The 22,689-nt window shown below is 46.7% G+C and overlaps 1 protein-coding gene across 4 annotated transcripts in view; it reads right to left on the reverse strand.

Annotated features, from left to right (window-relative positions):
* Positions 1–4,187: 4,187 nt before the first annotated feature.
* The window catches only part of LOC130124161 (zinc finger protein 521), a 63,355-nt gene continuing 44,853 nt past the window's right edge, over positions 4,188–22,689 (reverse strand). For all 4 annotated transcript variants that reach the window (XM_056293607.1, XM_056293606.1, XM_056293605.1 and 1 more), the window contains 2 exons: positions 4,793–8,313; positions 4,188–4,616 (listed from right to left, as the gene is read on the reverse strand). In XM_056293607.1, the coding sequence (XP_056149582.1) occupies positions 4,521–4,616; positions 4,793–7,957 (3,261 nt within the window). In that variant the 5' untranslated portion in view covers positions 7,958–8,313 and the 3' untranslated portion in view covers positions 4,188–4,520. The remainder of the gene's footprint in view (positions 4,617–4,792; positions 8,314–22,689) is intronic.

Here is a 22,689-nt window from a genome sequence, read left to right on the forward strand (position 1 = left end):
GCTCGGCACCAGAGCTGTGCTTTCTGTCTGAACTAGGACCGTCATCATCGGAGCATAATATCCATGCATCAAAATGTGCTGGCAGTCATACAGAAGAGGCAGCCGCAAGCTCTCCGGTCCAATGGGAGGGAAGGGGGGGGGGAGGGAGGGAGGGAGGCTGAGTGCACTTGGCTTAGGGAGACTATTGTATTACAAAGGCAGCTAAGATGGACTTGTCTGGGTGAACCAGGCTCAGGTTTTGTTGTTCCATATACTTAGCACTACGGTTATGTCACGCCACATCACTATATATAGAGTTATCAGTGTGAACTGACACCGCGGAGCAGGGCACGGACGAAAACAACACCCCTATGAATCCAGCGTCTGCTCCATTACCTACGCTAATAACGCTGACAGCTGAGCGGAGATGACCCCAGGCCCCTGTTTCCCCTCTTCTGTGCAGATGGCCATTAAAAGGAGAAAGTGTCCCTTTTTTCAGGGAGAGGAGGTATTTAGCGCTTCTCCAAATGAGTATATTTTTCTGTATTTTTGGCCCAAATTGTCTTTGCAGTAATTACAGGCTGGTCCAAATTTAACCATATTCTCCGTGAGGGAGCAGGGCCTCGGCATATCAAGCTCTGGAGACACGACCACCGTGACACATATATTTCACTTCTGTATATCTATTCTATTACGCACTAAGTGATTGTTTTCTTTTTTTAAACTTCAGTTTTGGGGGGGTTTTTTTGGGGTGTCCAGGTAGCGTGGCGGTCTATTCCGTTGCCTACCAACACGGGAATTGCCGGATCGAATCCCCGTGCTACCTCCGACTTCGTCGGGCGTCCCTACAGACACAGCTGGCTGTATCTGCGGGCGGGTAGCCAGATGTGAGGACGGTCCTGGTCGCTGCACTAGCGCCTCCTCTGGTCGGTCAGGGCGCCTGTTCAGGGGGGGGGGGGACTGGGGGGAATAGCGTGATCTTCCCACATGCTACGTCCGCCTGGTGAAACTCCTCACCGTCAGGTGAAAAGAAGCGGCTGGCGACTCCACATGTATGGGAGGAGGCATGTGGTAGTCTGCAGCCCTCCCCGGATCGGTAGAGGGGGTGGAACAGCAGCGTTGTAGTGGGGGGAGAAAGGGGAAGGACCTACCAGGGCCCAGAAGGGAGGAGGCACTTGGGAAGCCTGGAATTAAAAGTTTGTTTTGGTTTGTAAATTTGTATTTCTAGCTAATTAGTGTCATCGCTTCAGCTAAAACTGCCTCAACGCATCGGTTGAGGCACTTAAAGAAAATAGTGGAGGCTCTCCGAGGCCCCTCTCACCCCTCACAAAAGGTGCAAAATGGTTTAGTCCGCCCCTCACGGGCATCTCTCCATGCAGCTCATCTAGTCCTGTCACGAGTGACTGCTGATGCAAGCACAGAGTCATGTTTTCATCACTGCAAGGTAGTCAAGTTAGGTTGAGGTTAGGTTAAGTTAGGTTGAGGTGAGGTTAGGTTAGGCTGAGGTTAGGTTGAGGTTAGGTTCGGTTAGGTTAAGTTAGGTTAAGTTAGGTTGAGGTTAGGTTAGGTTAGGTTGAGGTTAGGTCAAGTTAGGTTGAGGTTAGGTTAAGTTAGGTTCGGTTAGGTTGAGGTTAGGTTAAGTTAGGTTGAGGTTAGGTTAGGTTAGGTTGAGGTTAGGTCAAGTTAGGTTGAGGTTAGGTTAAGTTAGGTTCGGTTAGGTTGAGGTTAGGTTAAGTTAGGTTGAGGTTAGGTTAGGTTAGGTTCAGTCAGGTTAAAACAGATTAAAGTACTGTGATGTAAATAATATACAGTATGCTAGAACTCAGTAAAGTGATGCGTGAGAGACAAAAGAGGAAAGGGGCCCACAGAGACAGCTTATGTATAAGGCCCAGAATTTTGTGCTACACCCCTGGGTGGAGCAGCGACTGGGATGGCTTGGAAGACTGGGGTAATTGGCCAAATACAATTGGGTAGAAAAAGGTGTGTGTGTGTGTGGGGGGGGGGGGGGACGAGAAACTGCAAAACAAATGAAATAGACTAAACGAATTTTCAGGAAGTTGATGAAAGTCACCATCACGTCGAAAACAAAACAACAGAGAATCGGAGAAGAAAGACATCAGACAATAACCCAATCACCTATCCTCCTGTTATCTTAAGCTGTCTGGATTCCACTATTAGGGGGGAACTGTGCGCCTGTGTGGCTGAAAGACATAAAATAACCAGTAGGGGGGTTTGTTTTCCACCCTCCCAGTGTGCTCCGTGCCTGCCTTTGCGAGAGAAAGGACTAATGCTGGCATGGTACTGTATTAGGCACCCCCAGTAGAATAGTGGGAGAGCAGATCGCAAAGATGAATACAAAACACACACCTACACACTCACAGCCCTGTCTCCCTCCCTTGCACATACACTGCAGCATCAAAATCACAAATCACATGCCTCTGATTGTTTATGCACAAACAGTGTGTCCCTGATAGAATTGCCTACCGGTCCTGATAGAATTGCCCGCCGTGTTTAAATTCACCTGCGCCTGGAAGCGTGTCCCAAACAGAGAGGCGGTTTGGTTCCAGATCAATGAGTCTCTCCCCCACCGAAGACAACAGATAATGCAGTGTAATGAAAGAGCCGCCAAACGAGCTGAATAAATGAATGAATAAAGGAAGGTGAGACCGGAATTCAGACGCCTACTTACCGCAGGCAAGAAAACCTGTTTTCCAATTGTCTAACTCTCGACAAAATTACTCCGCCTGCATACAAATAACACGACTAAAGCGTGCACACTTCGAAGAGGCGATGGTTGGTGCTGACGCTGACGTGGGTTAAGAGTGCTGCGAAGGCACCTGACACTCCCGTCACTGTGCTGAGGGATGACTCCATCCCGGTCAGTCAGTGTCATCCCTTTAACAACAGACCATTTTCAACTAAACAAAAAAAAAAAAAAAACAACTTCCTTTTTTTTCAAAGTGCAGTCATCTGAAAAGATCAGTTGAGCAAACCACAAAACACATCAAAATGCAACAATTCCAGGCGTCCGGGTGGCGTAGCGCTCCACTCCGTTGTCTGCCAACACGGGGCTCTCTGGTTCGAATCCCCGTGTTACCTCCGCCTTGGTCGGGCATCCCTACAGACACAATTGACCGTGTCTGCGGGTGGGAAGCCGGATGCGGGTATGTCTCCTGGTCGCTGCACTAGCGCCTCCTCTGGTTGGTCGGTGCGCCTGTTTGAAGGGGGGAGGGGAACTGGGGGGAATAGCGTGATCCTCCCACGTGCTACGTCCCCCTGGTGAAACTCCTCACTGTCAGGTGAAAAGAAGCGGCTGGTGACTCCACATGTATGGGAGGAGGCATGTGGTAGTCTGCAGCCCACTTCCGAGCCGTCCCGGTCTCTGCTCCACCCCCCTCTGCCGATCCGGGGAGGGCTGCTGACTACCACATGCCTCCTCCAATACATGTGGAGTCGCCAGCCGCTTCTTTTCACCCGACAGTGAGGAGTTTCACCTGGGGGACGTAGCGCATGAGAGGATCACGCCATTCCCCCCAGTTCTCCCTACCCCCGAACAGGCGCCCCAACTGACCAGAGGAGGCGCAAGTGCAGCAACCAGGACACATACCCACATCCGGCTTCCCACCCGCAGACACGGCCATTTGTGTCTGTAGGGACGCCCGACCAAGCCGGAGGTAACGCGGGGATTCAAACCGGCGATCCCCGTGTTTGGTAGGCAACGGAATAGACCGCTACATCAGCCGGACGCCCCGATAACAACATTTTTGTTAATACACTTACAAGTATCTTAAGCACAAACAAGAACCATTGTGTTTTGTATACATATTTCCATTTTTTTTTTCAAAAGATTTTGGACTGGCATGTAAACATTTTCCAATTAATCTGACTACTACAGATGGTTCTGACTACATCCAATTCTTAAACCGTTTGGCCTAGAGACTGTGGAAACATGCAAACATAGCATGCATGCTCACGTACCGTATGTAACTATTCGTGTGCATGCAGAAAAGGAAATGCTCAGTTTAAAAAATTGCAAACCCATGAGGAAACCAGTTGGAAGTGAAAAACTTCAAATAACATCACCTATCTGGTGACGTGTTTCGCATAATTCTTTGAAGAAAAAAAAAAGAGAAAGATTTGAAAAAAATATTTTGGTGCAAACCGATATATTTTGATTTTATATAAAAATTATGTGAATTTCCATTAAAAACAAAAAAATTGCTAGTTTGTTTATACAAATTTATACAGATGACCTGTTACATAAAATCACTGACTGCATCTTAATATCACAGACTTAAAAATCATCCATCCCTCCATCTGTCTGTCCATTCATCCATCCATTATCTATACCTGCTTAGTCAAATTCAGGATTGCGAGAGGCTGGAGTCTATCCCAGCAGGCTGGAAATGCTAAGATACATCATCCAAATATGTGTCCAGAATTCTACATCGGTAAGTTGCACTGGGATTTTCTCAGATCAAAAGTGTGACTGCAGGACTGCAACAGAGACAGTCATGAAATCAGGCGAAAAACAAAAAGTATCAATTCCTACCCAGCATGTGGTTGGCCACGTGGACTTGGATGTCCCATTCATTGTAGAACACCATCTGACATTTGATGCACTGGTACGTCTTCTTCTGCAAACGATACCAAGAGGGGGGAGAAATTATTGTTCAGCACTGTTAAGAATTAATAGTTGGTTAGCGCTTCAAATCTACAGCGCCGACGTGAAAAATCACCCAGAAAGTCGAAGTACAGCATGATACATATGTTTGTCTATCTGATAATATAACAGGATTTATTTTCAAAATACCTCTTCAGTTTGTGAGGGGCTCGTTCTGGGCATGGGCGACACCTGGGGAGTTCTGAGCTGCCCGCTGTTGCTGTCCCCTGCTTGTTCCCGATGCACCGTCTGGACATGGTTTTGCAGCTCTGCTTCAGATTCAAACTTGACGTTGCAGCTGGAGCATCGTGTTTTGGCAGCAGTTGATGAGGATGTGGAGGAGGATGAGGACGATGAAGACGCAACCTTTCCTTTCCCTCCCCCGGGGCTGAGACTCTCCCCCTGGACCCATGAAGCTGTAGTCGTTGCTGGGTTGGTGGCTCCACCCTGCTGCTGCTGTTGTTGCTGCTGCCTTCCTCCGTTCACTGTGGGGCTGGAGCTCTTGGAGCCAGCTGCTGTCACACAGGATGCACAGAGGCCATACGGCAGTCCATTGATGTCCAGTTTCACCAGCTCTTGCTTGGAGCGGAAATCCTTCAAACAGGAGGCACACTTAAAGAACTTTTGAGCCTGGTGGTGCTGCTGATTCTGGGAGAGGGCAGTGTTACGGCCCATAGGGTGGTTGGTGGACATGGTGCCTGTCTTTTGCATGTGGAATGTACCATGGATCTTGAGCTCCAGTGTGGAGGTGACAGTCTGCATGCAGACCACACAGCGGAAGCCTGTCAGGGAATTCCTCAGGTCAGGGTGCATCTGACAATGCTCCAGGAAGTCCTCCTCACTCTGTAGAGGCATCTTACAAATGCGGCAGCTGCCAGTGTCCAGGCTCTTGCTATGGGTGACCTTGTGCTCAGTCAGGGTGAGCAGAGAGGGGAAACGCTCACCGCAGATGGGGCACATGTAGTGCTTGACAGGCCCAAGGTGGGTCTGCATATGCTCTCTCAGCCCAGGCTCTGAGAAGAAGGTGCGAGAACAGACATTACACTTGTGGTTGCCTTTGATCATTTCTGCTTTCCTTTTCATCATGGCACTTTCTCCAGGGCGGATATTGTGGTCCCTCAGCTGATGGTTGGTGAGGAGGGACTCCATGGTGTAGGAGGCCCCACAGATGTCACACCCATACATGGGTTCTGCAGTGTCCACCTCCTCCTCACTGCCATCACGGCTGTTCTGGGACTCCACCACAGACCCTCCTGCTGCCCCTCCACCATGGCTATTGGTCAGGAGGCCTTGTAAGTCAGCATCTTCTTTAGACTGGCCCTCTCCACCTCCTGTTGTAGAGCCATTGGCACCACAGTTCTGGGCTTTGCCCTCAAACACACAATGCTTCTCCCTCAAGTGTTTTTCCAGCAGGACAATGGCATGGAAGGCCTTGCTGCAAAAGCGGCAGTTGTACTTTTTGCTGTGGGTGGTGATGTGGCACTGCAGCTCCACTTCTGTGCCAAAAGACTCTCCACAGAAAATGCAGCGGTGAGCACGACCCTGGTTTTCCAAATGGCTGTGCTTGACATGCAGCTGCAGGTCTGTCTCATGCCTGAAGTCCCAGTTACAGGAGGTGCAACGGTACACCTTCTTCTCATTGCTGTGCTTCACAGCAAGGTGGAGCTGGGTAGACACCTTGGAGTCAAACACTTCCTGGCACAGGGTGCAACGGAAAAACACAAATGTGTGCATGTCAAGAAGGTGCTTTTGTAGGTCATCCACTGAGGTGAACTGCTTGTCACAACTCTCACAGATGTAGTAAGTGGAGGTAATAGTGAAATGAATGGTCACATGCTTCAGCAGGGACTCTTGGTTGGGGAATTCTTTGTTGCACTGAGGGCAGGTGAGTTGAGGCTGCAGGCCATCCAGATGAGTTTTTAAGTGAGTCTGGAAAAGGTCAAGGCTGGTATACTTGGCACCACATTGATTACAGATGAACTCACTGGTAGCGCGAGAGACTGAGCTGCCTTGCTTCAGTAAGGCAGTTTGTTCCACAGATATTGGAGAAGAAGGACTGAGAGTGCGCAGAGATTTCTTTCCGTTGTTGATATAGTTCAGCGCCAGTGGAATGTTCTTGTGATTCTCTTTAATGTGCTTGTTGAGCTTCAAAACACTGTTGAATATAGGGGAGTTGGTGCAGTAGGAACAGGAATATACCTCCACAATAGGCTCCTTGGGAGTAACGGCAAGGGGGGAGTCAAAACGCATATTTCCCCCATCACAGTGAGTCTGCCGGACATGCTCTTCCAAGGTAGCCTCGGTCAAGAACCCCATGAAGCACTGGGGACAAAAGAAGGCATTGCTCTCCTTGGCTACAGGGCTGGGAAAACCATGGGAACAGCGGATGTGCTCCTGGAGAGCGTTGAGATCACTCAACACCTCAGGGCAGAAGTTACACTGAAGAAGCGCATCAGGCAAGCTGGCTAGCAGGGCAGCATGGTCCTCTGCATTGTGTACCTGCTTGAGGTGTTCATTCAGGTTGAATAAGGAGGGGAGGACCTCCAAGCAAAACTGGCAAGTGTGAGCCTGCTCAGGTTTGTCTAGGTGCATTGTTCGCAGGTGAATCTGAAGCACAGCCAAGCTGGAGAATACCTGCTTGTTGCAATAGATGCAACTGTAGGAGATCTTTGGCTGCTTGGAAGCACGACCTCCCATGTCAGATGTGTGCTGGGCAGCCCTCTTTCTTCTCCCTCTTGTCTTGGGTATGGTTGGGGCTGTCTCCACCATGGTGGAGCTGTCAACAGAGAGGTTGGAGTCAGGGGTGGTGCTGGAAACAGAGGTGTAACCCACTGTAAGCAGTGAGGGGCTGTTGCTATGGTTACTGGATTCAGGGAGCTGATGGACATCCATGTGAGCATAGAGATCCTCAACAGACAGGAAGTGCTCAGAGCAGATAGCACAGGAGTGGCCCTTTCTGTCACGGCTATGGGTCTGGTCAATGTGGGTCAGCAGGGTGCCCTCATCACTAAAGGGCTCATGGCAGTAGATGCACTGCAGGGGTGCACCTAGGCCTCCATCCTCTGATGGAGAGCACTCAGGGTGGCACTCAGCAATGTGCTTCTGGAGGTCTTCTGGGACATCAAAGCCCTCTTCACAGCGGCTGCATTTGCGGGTCTCTTTTAACTTCCATTCATCAGCCCTAGAAAGGCCTGAGCTGCCACCATCTTTGCCCCTTTCGTGTACTTGCATGTGGCCGTGGAGAGAGCTGGAGGACAGAAAGCCACGGCGGCACACGGGGCACTTATGAGGTTTGTTGGAGGCGTGGGTTTTCATGTGGATTTTTAGGTGGTCACTTCGGGAGAAGGCAGAGTCACATTCCCCACAGTGATACTTTTTGTCACCGGTGTGCAACTTCACGTGACGATCTCGGCTACGCTTGTGTTTGAACAGTCGGCTGCAGAAGGTACAGCTAAAAGGGAGCTTATCACCGTGGCTCTGCTCGTGACGCTTCAGGAAGCTTAGGCGACTAAAGGACTTGTCACAGAACTGGCACGGGTATGGCAAGCCAGGGCCCCCTTCTTCCTCGCCGAAATCATAGTCCTCACAGTGTCCTGGAGAAGTCTGGTCTTTACTGGAGGGAGATGATGCAGGCCAAGAACATGAAGGATCATCCTCAATATCAGCACTATCTGCAAAGAGGGAGAAAGAAAGAAAGACAGTGAGAAAGGGTTGGACAGCGTGCAAGTGAATAACACAGGAAAGGGGTCAGACACAGATTAGAGGGGGCTTGAAAAGGAGACAGAAAGGTGTTTTGTTATGCTGTATTAGCAATTTATTTGTCTGCACTGTGTTGAACAGAGAATGTCCATTGTGATATTAGTCCTCATGGTAATTAGAGGACAGCAGTGTGTGAATTTACATGTCTTTGCAATGTAGACGTTTTTCCTGTACCAGAAACGATAGCTCTCCTGGGGTGTTATTCAAAAAGTTATATTTAAATATGCAATTCTAAATATAATTAGAGGAAAGGAAAAGTAAAATACTTTCAGTACAATTAACCTTGTATGTGGCCATGTAATGGCTTAACCCACTGTGACTCAAAAAGCAATCTCTGACATTTAAAGCCAACACAAGGCAATGGCTGTGCTTCGAGATGTAAGCCCGGCATGAGGTAAATTAGAACATTTCTATTATTCTTGAACAATTACCGGAATATTTTTTGAAAAATAAGAAGCCTTGAAATGACCTCAAGACAAGGGAAAAGAAGCACGGAAAAGGGCGTCCGGGTGGTGTGGTGGTCTATTCCGTTGCCTACCAACATGGGGATCGCCGGTTCGAATCCCCGTGTTACCTCCGGCTTGGTCGGGCGTCCCTACAGACATAAATGGCTGTGTCCGCGGGTAGAAGCCGGATGTGGGTATGTGTCCTGGTTGCTGCACTAGCGCCTCCTCTGGTCGGTCGGGGCACCCGTTCAGGGGGGAGGGGGCACTGGGGGGAATAGCGTGATCCTCCCATGTGCTACGTCCCCCTGGTGAAACTCCTCACTGTCAGGTGAAAAGAAGCGGCTGGCGACTCCACATGTACCAGAGGAGGCATGTGGTAGTCTGCAGCCCTCTCCGGATTGGCAGAGGGGGTGGAGCAGCGACCAGGATAGCTCGGAAGAGTGGGGTAATTGGCCAAGTACAATTGGGGAGAAAAACCCCCAAAACCATAGCTATACACTGCCTCGAGCACAAGTCTCTTTATTGGGAAACTGATGATATGCTATGAAATATGGTTCTTTTAGAGCATCAATCAATAGATATTAGATTATTGAATACACATTATTACCATATTTGTCAGCACAGCCTAAGCTAGCCCGTGAGGCAGCCATGACTAGATGGCTAGAAGTGGCATATGCCAGTCTGAGGGGTTGGGGGGCAGAGCGCAGGGGCCAGGGAAACGGATATTGGAGGAGGACAGAGCAACAAAAGTACCTAACCCAAGGACAAGCAGGTGCAGGGAATGACCAGGGAACGTCAGACAACTGAGAATACACCCCCACTCCTATCGCACTGACTTTAATGTGTCCCCATCTGAATCTCTTCTTTGCTGACATTCCATTCCAGCAGTGCACTGTGCAACGATATGAATGGAAAACACAGAACACCACTTTCCCACTTTCCACAAGTTCAAAAGGTTACCGGCCACTTCTTCCCGCTGCCGAATCCTAAGTGCTGTGAACTTCCTTACCTAAATAAAACAACGTAATCCCAACCCCTTCAGAAGGAAAAAAAAATCATGTCAAAAGGCCAGCACTTTGAACGGGAAAAACAAGAGGAAACTGCAAAGATTTATGGGAGGGTCGAAGGAAAAGCATAAAGCTCTTTCCAGGATCCAGCCTCAGCACCCTCCTTCAGCTGACAAATCCAAGTCTCACTCTCTCTCTCTCTCTCTCTCCCTCTTTCTGTTGTTTTTGCTGGGAGATCTGCCCTTTGTCAGGATAACATGCCCTCTCCGAGCACTTACCCCCATCAGGGCCTATCTTCAGGAAACAGATGGGGTCGGAGGCCATTCCCCTGCCCCTCCAAACTGCTGAAAGCGGCACATTGAGGGCCCACCTCCACAACGTGGTCCTCCCGGAAACCTCCCACCCCTGGCACAGCGCCCACTCTGCACACATCTCACTCAAGGAGTAAACCTCGCCTGCTTGAACTAGTTCGTTCTCTCTCTCTCTCTCTCTCTCTCTCTCTCCCCCTCTCTCTGTCTTTGTGGTTGGTCTCTCTCTCTCTCGCTCTGTCTTTGTGGTTGGTGGGAGGATGGGTGACTCAGTGGTATGCCCTCCTCCACAGAGGGGGCGGATCTGCCCTCTCTCACACAGCCTCCCATGGTATGGGAGAAGACAGTGCAAGAAGAATGACCCCAGCCAATGCCTTACAGTCAAACATCTTGGCTTGGAGACAATAGCATAAAACAAACAAACAAATGGGCCTGTGTACAAGGCTAACGTAATTTTACCGTCTTAAATGAGAATGTCTTTGCCCTGAGATATTACTAAGCTATTAAGATGCCATTTTTGCATTTTTCTTTCCTTGACGGATAGATTATTTACATTATCCCTTATTTGATGCCAAAACACTCACATAAAACCATATTTGGGGGGGGGGGTGAAGATGGAAATCCCATACAGTACACCAAATCACATACTAAATCACTGAGGGTATGATATATACAGTTTCCGATCACTTCTGGATAATACTGATTTGACTAATAGTTTAATTTTTATCCCGAAATGCATTGCCGCAGCTACGTCGTCTTTTACGGGTGCTGCAGTCACCGCGAGTCGGACAACTTGCTTCGGGCTTACGAGTTGAAAATAAAACTGGTCTTCTGCGATGGCCCCCCCCCCCCCCCCGAATGAATACGTGGGAATCGAATCTGATCCGAGGCCTCCGAGGCCGGGAGACAGGTACGACTTTGGTTCCACCGCTTCCTCCATTACGGAGTTGCAGTTTTGCACACATAAGTAAAACACACATTGGTAAATCCAAAACACATACTGTACTGTGCACATGCACACATGTACAGTAGTACGCAGACGCAAACACATGGCCCAAGACAAGTGTGTGAACAACTGCAGATGAAAGCGCGAGCTACCCCAGGGGACCTCAAGAGGAAAAGAGAGAGAGAGAGAGAGAGAGAGAGAGAGAGAGAGAGAGAGAGAGAGAGAGAGAGAGAGAGAGAGACTTGTTTTTTTCCTCCTTCACCCAGACAAGAAATGCCCAGGCTTCAGCAGCCTGAGTAAATAAAAGAATGGGCCTTACTTCCCTGTCTCTCGGGCCGGGGGCCTGTGCACGCCAACACTCTCTGTGTCGCTGCCAAAGGGGATGCAGGGGCCTGAAAAACTACACCCTGCAGCTGAAGGGCTGTCTTTGTTGGTTTGCCAAGGCCTTCCTGAGCATCCTCCAGCCAACAGCCTGTCACGTCCTGGGAGGAAGACCTCCATCTTAGGGCCTGTCTCTCTCTGGGAGTTCTTTCTCTCCCTCCCTCCCTCTCTCTCCCTCTCTCTCCCTCCCTAGCTCTTTCTCTCTCTGTCTTAAATGTCTCTTATCTGGAACAAAACAAGTCATTTTCAGTGCTCACAGAGAGGACAGCTTTAAATCTGTTTGACATCTGCTGGGTTGCGTTTACTGGTAAGAGGGTACTTGAGCCCTCTGCTGAGATGAACACATTAAAGACTTGTTCTTCTTCTTCAAATTAAAGGTTAATAGCGCTGGCTATTACAACGGTCCCTTAAAACATCGCTCATATTTTCTAGAACGTAAATAACTTTGCGAAACCCTCATTTTGCCTGCGAGTCTTTGAAGTCTGCGTGTCGGCCCGCGCCGCTCTCCGAGCGCCAACTTCCTACGTTCATTTTTAGCACTCGCTTCCCTTCCTGAGTACATACCTTAAAGGACGGGCTCACGTTTTCTAAAGCCAGACCTCATTAGACGGTTTTCGGGTATCGTTTGGAATCGTGCACTGAGGCTTGGGGTCCCAAATGAGCCTCCCCTTTAAAGAAGGTCCTCACTGCCAGTCACCAGTGCTACTTCTTTAAATAAGACAGTGATTTTGCAATACATTTCTTTTAAATTAACAGTCATTCATTGTGGACAACTATGTGATGGCAAATATATATTTTGTCACAGATTTGTTTTAAAACATTTGTTTGTGTGTGTGTATATATATATATATATATATATATACACACACACACACACATATTCAACCCTTCTGTTGTCTTCCGGGTCAAAATGACCCATACCAGTGTTTACCAGACTCTAAACTATCTTTTTTCAACCGGAAATGTGATGACTTCTCCTACAGTGACCCCAACATTACAACAAGTCAAACACTGTTTTTGTTCATATTTCCATGAAAGCTGTACACCACCAGGGTACTGAGATGGTCTGAGGGTCACGTGTGACCCTAAGACATGTGTGGGTCATGTGACTCTGTAAGAACGAGTGGTGCCCACTGATTAAATGCAGTCTTTATGCTCTGTGCAAAGGGAAAACCCAGATAGTCACACAGTTTATGATGAACGACAGCTTGTTTCTTCGTGCAAAATAGATTTGGGGTTTAAAATTAAATTAAGTTGCTTTAATTTAGAGATTTAATGAAGGCGAGTCATAAATAACCCGTAAGACCAGCTATTAGCTAGTATTACTGTATATATTATATTCTGAATTTATCATATATTATATATTTGCAGACAGAAGGTATACATATACTTCTAGTCACAAATATGTTAAAGATGTAACCATAAGCGCTTTCAAAATAAATGCCGAGTTTTCAAAATAAAAGTTAGGCAAGTACAAAACACCAATGCTTTTTCAAGCCATTTCTTAACTGATTTTTTTGCCTGTGAAGGATAAAAACCTTTCACAAAATTACAGCTGCTCATCTCAAATCTATCATCTTTTCCGAGAAAGGTGACTGACTTCTTCTGACTTCTTCCACTACGAGGAAATGTGACGTCAGTAATCTTTGTCCCAAGCCCGCGGTGAAACATCATGAGTGATCCCAATAGACTTTGGTGATTACTGCATTTTTATCCGGTCATAAACACTCAAAAAACAAAGTAAAAATAAAACAGGGTTGGGTTGGGAATAACTCAACATTGGCACCTGGACCTTGCTGTCTAAGGTCCTGGGAGGAGTTCAAGGTGGCTTATCTCTGCCTGACAGCAATAGAGAGCATCTTTCCTATTTAGGAAGCCAAACCCTTATCCAGCTCCAAGACCTTATCTTATCAGTAGTGTATTTTTAAAAAAAAAATTTTTTTTGTGAGCACTCATCTGCCACTTCTGCAGCTAACTAGACTTTGTTCAAATTCCATCTTTGTGGAGCAAAGGATGGCTGTGCCTTCAGCCGCCAAACTCCATCTTTCTGTGTGCTGCACTGGAGATCTGTACATAGGGGTTGTCATAAGAGATCTGTTTGTGTGAGTGTATTTGTGGCACATTGGGGATTGGGGATTCATTGAATAAACAAAAAGCTGACAACTCGTCTGATGTAACACCATGACCCCACTTCGTATTCAGAGAGGGGATCTTTTTACAGTTACTGGGAAAAGTAGTGAGCCATTCCCTTGGGACAATGCAAGTGTCATCTCGATGCATTTCCTATTCTGATATTCAAATAGCAATGTGTGTTAGAACAACACGACACCGTGTACAATTCTGTACATGACACAGCCACTTAAGATCTAATAGAAGGTGGCTAGAGAGACTTTAGATTAGCTAATATTCAAATCTTCCCGACTGAGTGAGGGGGGTTTCAATTTTGTGGGGCTTATTCCAGTTCTTCTCAGATGACTGAATCTTTCAGTAGACGCAGGACCCCACAGAGCAATTGGAAGCGACCCAGTCCCGAGGCTTTACACACAGCAGTCCTGCTATGTTCCTGTTTAAAAGACATCAAATCCAGTCAAAATGGAGCAGTGAACATTCCCAGAAGCCTTCAAAAGCAGTGCCAGGTGGCCACCAGACATGGCTCTTGCACCAGCCTTTCACTTCACATGCAACTAATATTTTATCTGCAAATTCATCCTGCAATTAGCCGGCACAGGTGCTAAGGCAAACAACACTTATATATATATATATATATAACCCAGTGAGTCAAGTAAATTCTTTATGAGACAGCTTAAAGAAACACTCAAACAGTAGGGAAAGTGCTCAACAAATAAGGAGCAAAATAAAGAATTTACTTGACTCACTGCAATATTTTGCTCATTTTTTGAGCACTTTCCCTACCGTTGAGTGTTTCTTTAAACAAAGTTTATATATATATATATGTATATAGATAGTTATATAGATAGATAGACAGATAGATAGATAGATAGATAGATAGATAGATAGATAGATAGATAGATAGATAGATAGATAGATAGATAGATAGATAGATAGATAGATAAAACCTGTAGGACTTCAAGTTCCAGACTGACACGCAGGTGCTGGCTAACCAACCTGACATTGTGGTGGTCGACAAGGAACAGAAGACGGCAGCAGTGATCGATGTCGCAATCCTGAGCGACGGCAACATCAGGAATTAGGATCAGTAACAATTTATTTGTTGTTTCATTTCATGTACATGAAATGAAATGAAATATCATTTCCCCCAGCCCACAGCAGTGCAACACAAAGACAAAAACACAAATCCAAGAACTACACACATATATCCAAACTAACACATTTATCCAAACTAAAAAATTTTTTAAAAAAATCACTGTCCAAGAGAACGAACACCAGCCAGGATGACTGTTGGAACTGCTAGTCTGCAGGCTAGCAGTTAGCTTAGCCTGCCCCACTTCCACGTCCTGTCAGACCGCCCTCAGTGTTTCCTCCTCGGGCACAGCGCCAGGCAGGGCCGTGGAACCTGGGCCCGCAGGACGCAGCAGACCAAGCTCTCCCAGTCGACCCAGTGCCAGCTCTCCCAGCCATCAAACGAAGACAAAAACTTAAACACGGATGTGGACCAAGACACTGCATGGACGGTACTGGGTGAGGCCGCTGCAAACGTGAATTCGCGCTGCCATCTTCCCACGCCGGAAGCGGGAACATCAGGAAGAATGAGCATGAGGAGGTAGAGAAATACCAAGGGCTGAAGGAAGAACTAGATCAGATGTGGAAGGTGAAATCCACAGTAGTTCCAGTGGTAATAGGGGCTGTGACCCCCAAACTGGGAGGGTGGCTCCAACAGATTCCAGGAACAACATCTGAGGTATTTGTCCAGAAGAGTGCAGCCCTAGGAACAGCTAAGATGCTGCGCAGAGCCCTCAAACTCCCAGGCCTCTGGCAGAGGACCCAAGCTTGAGGAAGACACAAACCACCCGAAAAAGGGCGAGGGCGAGTCATTGGCTGGCAGGCTGGGAGACACCCTGGGCGGGCCACTCGCCCGGCCATCACAGGCCATTGGAAGAAAAAAAATGCGTGTGAACTCAGGTGAACTCATTTGTTCTCTCTTTCTTAACAAGCACAATGTTCTTCACACGTCATCTGAAAAATGTCAGGCCCCACTCGCTTCCTGTAATTGATCAATCAAATGCGCTGCGCTACAAGAGACGCATGGGAGGGAGGGGTCGGGTGAGACTCCCAAGAAGAAAACAAAAGAAGGACAATATCTGTTGCTGGACAGATAGGAAAAAAAGTGGATGATAGAGGGTTACCTTCCTTTTGGTACCACAACAGTGTGCGGCCTCCTCGTAACACCTCCGTCACAGGAGCGTACGGCTAGACATACACTCCTTCATGGACACATGGACCAGAAAAACAGCATACACTGAGATACACACACACACACACATACCAAACGACGTGGTCAGTGGGGATCTTTTTACACAGGGCATGACACACAAAGTTGGAACATCAAGCGCTGTCCTGTCTCTGTGGTCTGGGTGTCCATTATCCTGGCCCTCACGGCTCTGTCTCTCAACCGTGGGGAAGTGGCAAACTGTCAACTACTTTGTCCACATTACCCACGTCCCCCAGCTCAGACAGGAGCACTTGGTCACTGTCCCAGAAATCACAGGGCCCCAGCGGCGTCCCAGGAAAGTTAGACAAATGGTGGGCCAGAGAAGGGAAAAGTAGGGCGGCCAGTCATCCTTTACTAGGCCTTTTCTTTCCATGGGAGCAAGGACTCAGCGAAGAGAGGGATTCCATTACTTATCACGGGGCTGTGCCCTCTCTGCAATGACGTCTTTCCACAGATGTGGACGAACTGAAATCAATGATAACTCTTAGTGTAAAAAAAAAAAAAAAAACCCTTTCAAAAACAATGACGGCGTCTTTGTTCAATTCAGAATTTGCTGTGATGTGTTCCCGATCGGAATTAGCATCATATAACAGCCCATAGCAACGCTGTTTAAAGCCTGAAAGCATGCCAGAGATGACAAACTGTCTGGTAATGTGCTGTTGTTTCACCTCACTCATAAGCTTGCTGGCTATCTGCAAATGGATGGTGTATGTTGACGGAGAGGTCAACAAAACACACCCTAACAAGCCCAGTAAACACATCATTCTGCCGTGTGTCAAAACGCTGTAGCCAAGAGGCTGAAGTTGTGGAGAGGGCGGCCAGTTGACTAAGTCAGGTAGACAAGGGCACAAACAGGAAGGAGGCTCCTCCTGAGGTCTTGGCTGGACCAGCAGCCACAGTGGGCCTCCCGAGAGGAAGTAGGATGACAATCTGTCCCCCAGCATGACCCCTCACCACCTGCCTTACTACTCTGACTCTCATGGAGCACTGGGCCAGCCGGGACAGGGCTGGGCCGGGCTTCAATAGGCAGCAGAGTCTGTATGTGAATGCATATTATATTTATATATATATATATATATATATATATATATATATATATATATATATATATATATATATATATACACACACACACGTATATATGTATACGTATATATGTGTGTGTGTGTGTATGTGTGTGTGTGTGTGTGTGCATATGCACCCTGCTCCCTCAACACTGCGGCAGACCAGGCACAGGACCCAGTGGACAGTGAGCTAGCTAGTCAGCCACTAAGACACTATGAGAGATGCTGCGGCACGGTGGTTTGCTGGTGCTGTATTATTTTCTCACTCTCTTCACTGAGTTCAGTTGGATGTTGTTGTATTTTCCCCACCCTTAGTTACTTATGGAAATCTGATTTATGGTCAAGCTAAAAAGAGAAAAATAAATAGGTGCTACAGAAATATGCCGAGTTATTATACAGTAACTCAGCATATTTCTGTGGCACCTTCATTAAAACGGGGTTAGCTCGGCAAGTTTCGAGAGAGACTATCCATTACCTAAAAACAAGCGCAGCACTCCCTGAGAACGGAAAAGAAGATCAAATTCTCTCTAATCCACTTGCTTTATGATCATTCATAAAACTTGGGAATGATGATTCTACTCAGCAAAGACTACCGTTGACACTGGGATTTACCTTTAAACATTTAGTACCCGACCGCAAAGGTAACAAGTTCAGTAAAATGGCATAATACCCGTCAACAGAGTATTTCACAGACATCTTTATTCACTTCTGAAAGCCACCAAGAACAAGAATCTATCTGTGTGAACAAACAAGTGTATCAGTAAGCTAGTATGTTAGCTTTAGCATTAGCATTCGCATTCGCAAGGAGAGCCTTGACCCTGCCTCTTGACCCATGACCTCTGGTTTGCCTGATTAATACACCCCGGCTCTATTTGATATCTCGTCAATGTCACCCCGGCTTGTCAGTGGTAGAACAACTGCAGACAGCCCAAAAGGGAGACGAAAACATGCATCCTGAAGAGAAAAAAAGGAGGGAAGGGGAGAGCAAAAACAAGCATCAACTCAAGCAAGACGATGTATTTTCATGCATCCCTGTCTTAAATGTCAAGATTTCTGAACCCTCGGTGACTGGCTCACTGACACCTCTCCAAGGTTCAACAGAAACCGCATTCATTAATAATTAGTTTAGCCGCGAGGACAGAGAGCGAGACAGAAGAGAGTGAGAAAGAGAGGCAGAAAGAGGGGTAAAACTTCTGCTCCTTGCCAGCAGATTCAAATTTCACTTTTACTTTTTTTTTTCATTCATTCTCATTCTTCTTCTTCTCTTTTTTTTTTTGTTTTGTTTTCCTGGTGTGTTGGCCAGGATCTGTCAGGCGGCCTGTGAGTGAATGCTGCAGACGTCGCATCAGCCGTCCTGCTCCCTCTTCTCCTTAATCATGGCTCTAATACCCTCCAGATGAATAAACATCTTCATCCCCGCTCCGTCAAAAGCCAGAAGGCTCCTCCACTTCCAAATCCAAGAGAGAGTGAAAACGCGAGCGGGAGAGGAAGAAGGAGTGAGGGGGGGAAAAGAGGACAGATGGAAGGGTGGATCAATGTCGAAACGAACCAACTGAAAAGTAACAAAGCTGTGGCAAGGTTTTCGGCTTCTTCCCCATGATTTGTCTGATCTCTCGCACCCCTGACAAGTCCCTCTAATTATTTTCCCCTCTTAACAGATCACTAATGGCGTTCTCTGTTTTTTGTTTTTTTTTTATAATCGTCTTCGTAAAGTGAAGGCCTGTGGGCTGTTGTGTAACCTTGTCGCTGCAGACTGTGTCCACACACTGCACAGGAAGAAGGATGGTGGGGGTGGGGGCCGTCTCTGGAGAATGGGCCAGGCCCCAGACCAGCACTTCCCTGGTCCAGTAACTGTGCCAGAACACTGGTGACATGTGTGTACAGTATACGAGCGCAAATGGCAGACAGATTTAGGGGTTTGTGTTTGTTCCCCCTTGTTGTGTTGTGTTCTGCCGGTGTCCCGGCAGCTCATCGCCACATCTTAATGCTGGGGGTTCTGGGAACGCCTAGCACACATATACAGGCAGCGAGCTCGCACACACACGGGCACCAGCGTGTGCACGCACGCACACACACAAAGCATAGGCAAGAACACACAAACTCAGATTAGAGACACTCCTGTGCTGCCCTCGCAGTCATTTGCAGGGCAGGACTGGTATATAAAGCCCGAATACAACGAGACAAATGACTACAGGGCAATTTACTTATTCATCCATCACTTCACATTGATTTATTCCTGTTTATCTATTTATCAGCTACACACACACACACACACACACACACACACACACACAAAACTTTCCGAGGTTTGTTTGGCCGAAGAAAAAAAAACAAGTTTTTATGCTGACATGTTCCTGCTCGGTGGAAAACTTTCAGTTCTTTAATCACAACTATCAGCACTCCGATCACAAAGCGATGCGGTTCACTTTACCCATGCATGTCCACAACACCCCCATGAATACCTATCCAGTCTCTATTTACAGAGGCCCAACACTTCTTGGCTTGGTAACCATTTACTTAGTTACACGCCACAACCTGGGAGTCTATTTCTGTCTGTCTCTCTGGAGAGGAACTCAACATTACTGCCAGCCAACACCCCCAGATGAATTATCCGCCGTTCAATACTGGCAGACCTGAGAATAGATCTCACATGATCAGAATCACGTTTGAAATCTGCTTCTGAAATATCGCTCCATGGCGTCAGTGCCATGGCACATCTCATGATTAAAACACTTGGAAAAAATACACATCCTGTATGTGTATGCATGTATGTATGTATGTATGTGTATATATATGTATATATATATATATATATAGAGAGAGAGAGAGAGAGATAGATAGATAGATAGATAGATAGATATACACACATATACATACATACATATACATACATATATACACATACACACATATATGTGCACACATATGTGTGTGTTAAATATATATGTAACGTTATATACATAGATTTATATATATATTGTTTGCGTGTTACATATATGTAACACATATCATTATATATAATGGTATATACATATATAATATATAAACATATACATCATTATATATAACGATATGTGTGTGTGTGTGTGTGTGTAACATACGTATATTACATATATGTAACATCTGTGGTCATTACATATATATCCTTCAGCGGGTCTTCAGTTTACACAAACACACACACAGATGTAGTGTGGCATACACAAACACACTCAAATATACAAACAACTACATACAAACATGCATATTTATTAGGGCTGGGCCTACACACACACACACACACACACACACACACACACACACAGCACCCTACATACACCACACACTATTGCTGCTTTTTGTTCTGTTTTGTTGTTATTTTACTACTATCGTTGCTGCAGTGTTGAGGAGCCAAAACGCGAGAATTCCACTCTCTTGTACTTGTATGTTTTACTCTCTTGTACTTGTACTTTTATATTGAGACGTAACAAATGAAGACTCTTGAATCAAATGAGCATCACTGTGTTTGCAAGTCTCCTTATTTGTGAGCGTTGCGTCCACACCACGCTAAAGGTAAAATGCTACATGGGAATATCACGATGCAATGCAGTGAGACTGAAATTCCTTCCTACACGGGCTAATCTCACGTCTATCATAATGAGCAGCTTACTGAATGATGAACCCATTTCAAGGATCATCATTCAGGGGAGTGAATGTAGTAGTCCCCCAATATCAGTTATCACTGACAGCTACATTCATATCAGCTAATTATATTTTTTTTTCCGTTGGGTTATTACAGACGAGAGGACAGCAGCTTTATCTGTCAGTGAGAGGGAAGGCATTACCACTACAGTGTTCATGTAGAGGAGGGATCTTACAGCTGTAACACTAGCACATCACACACAATGTGATGACATGCTAATAAGAAAAACCGTGGCTCTGCTTCAACGGCCGCCTTACTTTGCTACTTTAAATCTCAAGCGAATCACAAATAAGGTGACCTTTAATTAATTAAATTTGGCATGCAAATAAGTTGAAAAGTCAGGGATAGAAAGACAGAGAGAGAGAGAGAGAGAGAGAGAGAGAGATGTTAGCGTTAGCATTGGAGTGGTGATGCTAACACATAGAGCCCTATTCACCTGGTAAGCGGAGCCATGCTGGGTTTGTCACCTGTGTGCATGCAGGGGAAACAGGGGAAGCTGATAGGTCAGGGCGGTGCGTTCTCCCCTTCTTAATTTGTATGTTGCTTGGTGCTGCCGGGTTAGTGAGGTGACTGTCATCTCTGCAGCTCTTCATTGTCTGAGGGAGGCGCCGGCAAGGGGAATAGAAACCCACGCACTGTGCATGCAGCAGGGAGGAAATGTGGGCACAGAGGTGGTGTATGGCCCCCTGGGTAATTTGTAAAACATGAGCCATGGCACCCGAGTGCCCTGCTGAGGCTCAGGTCAGGTGACTCAGTCACAGGTGCACCATGGGAGGATCTTGCCATAGAGCACAGTTGGCAACACAATGGTTTCTAAACATGGAATTCTCTGGAACGCTTCTTTAAGAAACATGGACGCCCTCGCAGTCTTTTTTTAGGCCGGCTGTGGATCAAACAAGAAACCAGCAAAACAAAGAGGTGGGCGCTGGTTTGTTTTGCTGCTGTTTCTTGAATACTAGTGACACGGGTTGTCAGTTTGCATCTGCACCGAGGTCGAGGGGTCAGAAATGCTGGTGTTATTCATCTGCTGCAGGAACTTTTAGCATTCCAATGCACCAATAAACCCCTAAAACTCCCACTGATGTTGGAACATATTCCTACATGCCCACTGCATACACAACATGTGCACGAGTCCTGTGATGGTGCTTTAATAAGAGGTCTTGATTAGGATTCGGTGGACACCAGCATCATGCCTGCACGGTCTCTGCCTTGCTAGGCCTCAGATAACCTTTATTCTATAGGGTTTAATTAATGTCAGGCAGTCTACTCTTTGCCTTTCAGAAGGAAACGACTTATTTCTCTCCCCTCATGAAGCCCAAATCCCTCTGTTTCCCTGGTGCGGCCGGCCGCCTTGTTTATCCCAACTACAGGTACTACTCTCCTATCAAGGCCAACGCTTGTTACAGCGAAAAGGTTGAATTATTTACCAACAGTGGAGGGAGGGGGAATAGAGAGAGAGAAAGAGAGAGAGCGAGGGAGAGACAGAGAGAGACAGAGAAAGAGTTAGAGAGAGAGAGAGAGACAGACAGAGAGAGTTAGAAAGAAAGAGATATAGAGAGAGCTAGACAGAGAAAGATGGAGAGAGAGAGCATTAGAGATGGCAAGAGAGATGGCAAGAGAGCGGAGAGAGAGAGAGATAGAGCTAGATAGAGAGAGAGTTAGAGTGATGGAGCAAGAGATGGAGAGAGGAGAGATAGAGCTAGACATAGAGAAAGAGAGAGAGAGACAGACAGAGAGAGTTAGAAAGAAAGAGATATAGAGAGAGCTAGACAGAGAAAGATGGAGAGAGAGATGGCAAGAGAGCGGAGAGAGAGAGATAGAGCTAGATAGAGAGAGAGTTAGAGTGATGGAGCAAGAGATGGAGAGAGGAGAGATAGAGCTAGACATAGAGAAAGAGAGAGAGATGGAGTGAGAGAAAGAGAGAGTTAGAGAGAAAGAGAGTTGGAGAGAGAGATTGAGAAAGAGATGGCGCGAGATAGAGAGAGAGCTAGATAGAGAGAGAGATGGAGAGAGCGATAGATCGAGAGAGAGAGCTAGATAGATATA

The sequence above is a fragment of the Lampris incognitus genome, chromosome 14, assembly GCF_029633865.1.
Source record: "Lampris incognitus isolate fLamInc1 chromosome 14, fLamInc1.hap2, whole genome shotgun sequence".
In the NCBI taxonomy this organism is placed as follows: Eukaryota; Metazoa; Chordata; class Actinopteri; order Lampriformes; family Lampridae; genus Lampris; species Lampris incognitus.